The sequence below is a fragment of the Salmo salar genome, chromosome 03 (genome assembly GCF_965601325.2).
Source record: "Salmo salar chromosome 03, fSalSal1, whole genome shotgun sequence".
Taxonomy (NCBI): domain Eukaryota; kingdom Metazoa; phylum Chordata; class Actinopteri; order Salmoniformes; family Salmonidae; genus Salmo; species Salmo salar.
Window position 1 is genome coordinate 37,227,856 of NC_138293.1, and position 7,694 is coordinate 37,235,549.

The 7,694-nt window shown below is 44.2% G+C and overlaps 1 protein-coding gene across 2 annotated transcripts; it reads left to right on the top strand.

The window, feature by feature from the left end:
• Positions 1 to 584: 584 nt before the first annotated feature.
• LOC106600382 (leukotriene B4 receptor 1) lies at positions 585 to 5,585 on the top strand. Of its 2 annotated transcripts, XM_014191684.3 has the most exons (6): positions 586 to 892; positions 1,572 to 1,659; positions 2,043 to 2,701; positions 2,983 to 3,183; positions 3,538 to 3,581; positions 3,701 to 5,585. In XM_014191684.3, the coding sequence occupies exons 2-6, from the start codon at positions 1,632 to 1,634 to the stop codon at positions 3,957 to 3,959; spliced, it is 1,191 nt and encodes a 396-aa protein (XP_014047159.1). In that variant the 5' UTR covers positions 586 to 892; positions 1,572 to 1,631; the 3' UTR covers positions 3,960 to 5,585. The 2 variants fall into 2 exon arrangements, with proteins under 2 accessions (XP_014047160.1, XP_014047159.1); XM_014191685.3 differs by lacking the exon at positions 1,572 to 1,659 and having other exon boundaries at positions 585 to 892.
• Positions 5,586 to 7,694: the final 2,109 nt, after the last annotated feature.

Below are 7,694 nucleotides of genomic sequence, written 5' to 3' on the forward strand. Positions count from 1 at the left end.
TTCACTCACTCCTTAACTTTCCATCTCTGCTTCTGCTGTCCTCTTTTTACCTTGTGCCCTACCCCGGAAATAACCAACATTCCTGGGTAAGTGTCAGAGCTCTGTGAGCAAGTGTGTGCATGTGTGTGACTAGTGTCTAACACTCTCTCTGTGTACATGTTTGCGCTTGTGTGGTTTGGTGGACCATGATTGTGAAAATGGTATGTTTGCGTCATCAACACACTCCTAAAGGTACCCTGGGGATTCAGAAATATCCACTATGATGGAAGAGAATGGGAAATGTTTAAAGATTGTAACAATTTGTACAGCAATTGTTGTTTACAAATTTCGCTAGCAGATGAAGTATCATTTGGGTTCCCGAGTGGCGCAGTGGTCTAAGGCACTGCATCTGAGTGCTAGAGGTGTCACTACAGACCCTGGTTTGATTCCAGGCTGTATCACAACTTTCCATGATTGGGAGTCCCATAGGGCGGCGCACACTTGGTCCAGCATTGTCTGGGTCTGGGCTGGGGTTGGCTGTCATTGTAAATAAGAATTTGTTCTTAACTGACTTGCCTAGTTAAGGAAAGATGAAAAAAATATGAGAGAGAAAGAGAGCGAGAGAGAGAGAGAGAGAAGGAGAAGAAGAAGAAGTTAAGACACACCTCTCTTGCCCCTCACAGCTTGGGGCAGCATATTTATTAGACACATTCATGGGGAAAGCAGTTGTAAAGAAGAACATAGACTGTTAGAAAGAGAGAGGGAGTGGGATACGAGCTGTCAGAAAAGAGAAAGAAACAGAGAGCATAGAAAAATGGAAAACTGATCCCACCACATAATACATGCCCTACTCAGATCCATTGCTCTTTATCATCATCTTCATCATCCTCTAAATGCTGAATTGTGTAATAAGGTGAGTGGCTGCAAATCCCCTGAACTTTTATCTGGCACATACTGTATTCTCATTGTATGCTCATCCTCATTTTCTGTCTCGCTCTCTCTTTCTCTCTCTTTCTCTCTCTCTTTCTCTCTCTCTCTCTCTCCATATCTCTTTAATCATTCCTCATTCATTTTCCATTCTCTTTTCATTCCTTTACAAAACTTTACATTTCTTTCCTCTTTTGTTCATACATTTTCTCATTACATCAAGTTCCATCTCTCTGTCTCCTCTCTCCCCCTCTTCTCCATGTGTTGGTGACCCCTTCCTGTCTCTGTGTGGTTCTGTGTTCCTCACTGTTGACCTAACTCTGCCTTGGTTCTTATGTTTACACATCTCTACACTGATCTAAGGTCTGCTTTTGAAATACACAAAAGCTGCTGTAATGTCATAGTCTGGAAAGTAAGGTGTATTTTGTGTTCTCACATTCCCAAAGAACAGTTGCATTCTTTCTAGCAATTCAACCAGCATATAGTACAATTATAATACAATACAGTTTTAGCTGCTTGAATTTCGTTTTTTCCCCTTTTTTCTTTGTTAAAATAACTGGAAGAGGGGAAACTTGTTGCCCTGTTGATAGCCTGTCAAATTAGTGTGATGATTGGCACGATTTCCACTTCTGTGAACCATTATTTGGTGTCCTTCCTCTCCATAGCTTGACAGAAAGTTAGAAACAGAACTTACAGCACGGAGAAAGACAAGTACAACGCCTTTGATGATAGGAGGAAAGGATTGTGCCAATGGTGAGTATCGTGAGAGAAAGAGAGAGTCTTTTGAAGGAACAGTGTTAACATTTGGCTTGTTTTAGCATGCCGTCTCAGTGCTCTGCCAGTATACTGTTGGCCAGGAGGCCTAATGTGAATATTTGCTTGCCTGATTCTGTGGCATCACATTTTATGTGTGCTGCAAAAACATTGTCTACCGCAAGGACAGAAGAGTAATAGAAGATAGCTCTCTCTATGTATCTCCAATCCCAAATCAAACCATAATCCAACCCTTTGGGTTCGAAGATCAAGCTCCATGCCATTTCCCAAATCAAAGCTTCATAAGAACAGGTCGAATTTCACCCAAATAGTCCTACTTTTGACTCTTTCTGTCTTTCTCTCTGTTCACCTCTCTCCCTCAGAATCAATAACATTCCCAATGGCCAATGACAGTGACTTCCTTCGTTCTTCCAACTCATCCATCTCCTTCGTTGATGTATTCAATGACACAGAGATCGAAGATGACATCCATGTCCAGTTCTCGAACAGCACGGTTGAGGATCCCAGCGTTGTGAGTAACAACGCCACCACAGCCGTTGGGGCCCTCATCCTGGGCCTGGTCTTCCTCCTCGGCGTTCCAGGGAACCTCTTCATCATCTGGAGCATCCTGGCCCGCGCCCGCCGACGCTCCGTCACCACCCTCCTCATCCTCAACCTGGCGTGCGCCGACGGCACCCTCATGTGCCTCACCATCTTCTTCATCATCTATTTGGCTAGGCGGAACTGGGACTTTGGCACCTACATGTGCAAGGGGGTGTTTTACCTGTGCAACACGAACATGTACGCCTCCATCTTCCTCATCACGCTGATGAGCCTGCACAGGCTGGTGGCAGTGGTTTGGCCCCATCGAGTAGCAGCTCTGGCCAGCAAGAAGATGGTAGTGCGTGCAATAGTTGTGCTCTGGGTCCTGGTGTTCTTTATGGCTATCCCAGCTCTGGTGTTCAGGGAGCAGAGGGATGATCGTGACGAACGGAACAAAACCCAACGGGTGTGTGCCTCAGATCACAGAGTGCCTCAACATGTAAGTTTAAGAGATAAGTGAATATTAAATTAATAGTGGAGTTAGATACATAGTATATTGTTCTGGTTTAAGTGCATTGTTATTTAGGATTGGGAAGAGGTCTATATGTTGATACAAGTACGGTCGTGATATGACTACTAAAATCATAAATCCTAGCCAATCCTACATTTTTGCTCGAGATCTTGTTATGACAGACTCATTCATGTTCAAATACGCCTGGTATTCCACTATGCTATCATTACATGTGTGCAGCTAATCGTTACCTCATTTTTCATGTTCAGTTGGTGTTCCAGTACACCTTTGAGACGGTAGTGGGATTCCTGGTTCCGTACGGGATTATCGTGAGCAGCTACGTCTGCATCCTGAGACGCCTCAGACAGACCAAATTCCGTCGCAAGGTCCGCAGTGAGAATCTCATCCTGGCCATCGTTGTGATGTTTGCCATCTTCTGGTTGCCCTATCACATCATCAACATAATACAGGTGTGTGATCATTTACATTTACATTTTACATTTAAGTCATTTAGCAGACGCTCTTATCCAGAGCGACTTACAAATTGGTGCATTCACCTTATAATATCCAGTGGAACAACCACTTTACAATAGTGCATCTAAATCTTTTAAGGGGGGGGTTAGAAGGATAACTTTATCCTATCCCAGGTATTCCTTAAAGAGGTGGGGTTTCAGGTGTCTCCGGAAGGTGGTGATTGACTGGGATCATATGGGATTGGTTATTTTGACGTTTCACTCAGAATGTGGAGAGTAGCATAGGAAGTTGTACTATTTTACAGTGAAGGAATTAATTGAAAGGTTTTGCTCTGTGGTTGCCTCTCCTAGGTGGTGGCTGAGCATTTTGATGACTCTTCAACAATAAAAAAGAGGTAAGTGCTCACCAACTGACCCAACATTTTCCCCTTCCATTTTAATATAACATAAGCACCACCATACAATGATAGTAAAAAGACTAATGGCAACATGAACTGTATCCCTCCCTCTGCAGACTATATGGGATATGGCAGCCCAGTCGTGCTGTGACCTCCGCTCTGGCCTTCATCAGCAGCTGTGCCAACCCTATTCTCTACACATTCGCTGGGAAGTCCTACATCAGAGAGGACGGCATGGCCTTCATGGCTCGCCTCTTTGAAGGGACATCTCTGGACACTGGGATAAGGAAGGGCCAGCAGACAACCAGGGACAGGAAGGGAAAGAGACTCAAAGAGATGTCTTTCAGCAGTTCTGGGGGCAATACTGTGATGTAAGGAAAATAGACACTCATATGCAGGGTTGCACTGCACATGCTATCCACTCATCATGACGATGCACTCCTGCACACAGACTGCTTACATTACTTTTATTGCTATATAGATCTGCTCCTCTACTTGCATATGGGACCATCTGAAACAATCGCTACAATATTCAGTGCACCTCATGTGAGACACAAGTTTCTCACTAGACCCAACTTCTCTGCCACAATTCTTTTGTAAATGTGTTTGTCAAATGTGCCTTTTTTACTTTTAATTCATTGCTTGTGCCGCTTGAATGTTTGTTGAATCGCACGCTGCATTCAACACCCTGCATTGACAGCCACACACCCAACAACCACAGCACTAGCACACAAACACATATTCTCAACCCCTGCACCATGGAGAGCATCACTCCAGACACCATACAGCCAGACACCACCCAGCCAGACACCACCCAGCCAGACACCACCCAGCCAGACACCACACAGCCAGACACCACCCAGCCAGACACCACCCAGCCAGACACCACCCAGCCAGACACCACACAGCCAGACACCACCCAGCCAGACACCACCCAGCCAGACACCACACAGCCAGACACCATACAGCCAGACACCACCCAGCCAGACACCACCCAGCCAGACACCACACAGCCAGACACCACACAGCCAGACACCACCCAGCCAGACACCACCCAGCCAGACACCACACAGCCAGACACCACCCAGCCAGACACCACACAGCCAGACACCACCCAGCCAGACACCACCCAGCCAGACACCACACAGCCAGACACCACACAGCCAGACACCACCCAGCCAGACACCACCCAGCCAGAAACCACACAGCCAGACACCATACAGCCAGACACCACCCAGCCAGACACCACCCAGCCAGACACCACACAGCCAGACACCACACAGCCAGACACCACACAGCCAGACACCACCCAGCCAGACACCACCCAGCCAGAGCAGCGCACAGCCAGAGCACCACCCAGCCAGAGCAGTGCACAGCCAGAGCAGCGCACAGCCAGAGCAGCACACAGCCTGAGCAGCACACAGCCTGAGCAGCACACAGCCAGAGCACCACCCAGCCAGAGCAGTGCACAGCCAGAGCAGCGCACAGCCAGAGCAGCACACAGCCTGAGCAGCACACAGCCTGAGCAGCACACAGCCAGAGCAGCACCCAGTCAGAGCACCACCCAGCCAGAGCAGCACACAGCCAGAGCAGCACACAGCCAGAGCAGCACCCAGCCAGAGCGGCACACAGCCAGAGCAGCACACAGAGGACAACATTGTCATCCTGTGTGACTCCAACGACAAATATCTTGATGGAAGATGGCTGTTCCCAAAGAGAGGAGTGAGGAAGATCTGATGCCCAACTATGCAGTCAGCCCTTGGGATCCTGGCAGAGCAGAGACTGAGACCACCGACTCACATAATCATCCACACAGGGACGAATGATCTCTGCAAGCAGGGTGGATGTAACCAAGGCTCTAACCAAGATGTTTTTTTTTACTTCAGTTTAATTTAGTAAATACTAAATTGTTGGTTAAGGGCTTTTAAGTAAGCATTTCACTGTAAGGTCTACAGCTGTTGTATTCGGTCCATGTGACAAATAAAATGTCATTTGATTTGATGTTGATCTAAATTTTAGAGACATGTTGAATAGGAACATTTCTGACACCGAGTTAAAAATCCAGGGTTACATATTATATAGAATTGATAGGTGCACTCGAGGTGGGGGAGTAGCAACCTATGTCCTCGATAAATGACTGTCTATGAAGATTTCACCTGAGATTGTCCGTCTACATTTTGAAGTTTTTGTGAAAATAACTGTACATGAGAACAAGTCATTGATGATTGGTAACATTTACAGACCACCAATGCCCAAGTAGACTCCATAAACAATATTATCACCACAGTAATTGAATGCATTGGTCAAATGAATGGATCATGTTAGGTGACATCAATAAGAATCTGCTAAGGATTATAAAACGATTGAAAATATGTACTTTACTGAATTAAAGTACCAACCAGAGTCAATCCACAAACTCATAATGGGACTTTGGTGGATTAGATCTTGGTGACAGATCCTGACAGGATTATACATTCAGGTGTTCTTTCAGTGATCATTCTATCATCTACTCCATTTGGAAAATTAAGATACCTAAAGCACCACCCAAATTGATTAATTTAAGACAATATAAAAATGTAATTATTGATTATTTCATTGATGACTTGATATCCATGAACTGGCAAAGATTTCAACTAATCCCAACAGCCCAAAATGCATGGGATTACTTTCTCACTGAATTCACAAAAGTATGTGATAAACACGCACCTTGGAGAACAGTGAAAGTTAAGGGCAGTCACCTGCCCTGGGTTAGCTCTGACTTAACACATCTGTTCAGAGAAACGGATAAAGCCGGCGCTAAGTACCGTAGTACCAAAGATCCAACTGACTGGGAGTCCGATAGAAAATGAAGAAACACCAGTAAAACCAAAAATGCAAAAGCCGCCTTCTATATGAATATTCTTAAAAATCCATAGCAGTTCTGGAAATACACAAATTACCTTTCAAATAGGTCATAGCTGCACTATGATCCCAAATATATAAAATGGTCTGCTAATGTTATAAGGTATCATGTAGCAGATACACACTCTCAAAATAAGGCCCACTGGGCAAAAACTGGTTGAATAAATGTTGTTTCACTGTGATGACGTTGAATCAATGTGAAAACTGATTGGATTTGCAAAAAGTCATTAACGTAAGGGAATTTTGTATTTTTTTCACCTAACTCCAATGACATGGTGACATATTTTGTTGATTTCATGTTGAATTCACGTTAGTTGACAACCAAATGTAAATAAAAACTAGACGTTGAACTGATGTCTGTGCCCAGTGGGAGGTGCTAGTTAGTTCTGAAAAAAGGGGTTTTAATTTTGGGGCTGTGGAGGACCTTTTAATATTGGTTCTTTGAATAACCCTTTGTATAAACATTTGTATGTTTCTTCATTACACTGATAGAGCCAAAGGGTTTTCATTACACTGTAAAAAAAAATCCTGGCTACTAGTTGCAATGAAAATACAGTAAATATACAAAACATTGCCATATTTTTAGAGCTGGATTAAGGTATTACTGCTATAAGGGGCAGTATGCTGCCATATTATGATTACTTGAAAGACAACCTCTCTTGGGATTTTCACTCACAACCTGTCAGTTGCCAGGAACCTGACTTTCCTGCCAGGCCACCAGTTCTGTGGGTATTATAGATATTGCTAAAATATTAGAACCAACAGATATTTTGTCATTTGTCACTATGTAATGAACACACACATACACATTTGTTTGTGCACAAATAGAAGTTCATCAAATTGTTTTAGTTTATTTTGGGTGCCACATAGAACCCTTAGATTTTTTAGAACTCTCTCACAATGAACCATGTTTTCTTTTGTCCCTGTAGGGGAACCAAATTGGGTTCTCCGTAGAACCCTCTCATGAAGAGCCCTCTGGTTCCAGGTAGAACCAATGACAGGTTCTACAATTATACTTATATGATACTTCAGATGCGCTTATGGCACATATTGTTAGGTACTCACATGGTACTGGTCGGTACCTTTAAGGGTACATTTTTCTACCCAATATATTGTATATAAGGTACAATCATTACTGCACTTTGAACTGAAGGTGAGGGCAATGTGCTGGTTATGGCCATTAGCATATTTGGGGGCATGGTCTAAAAT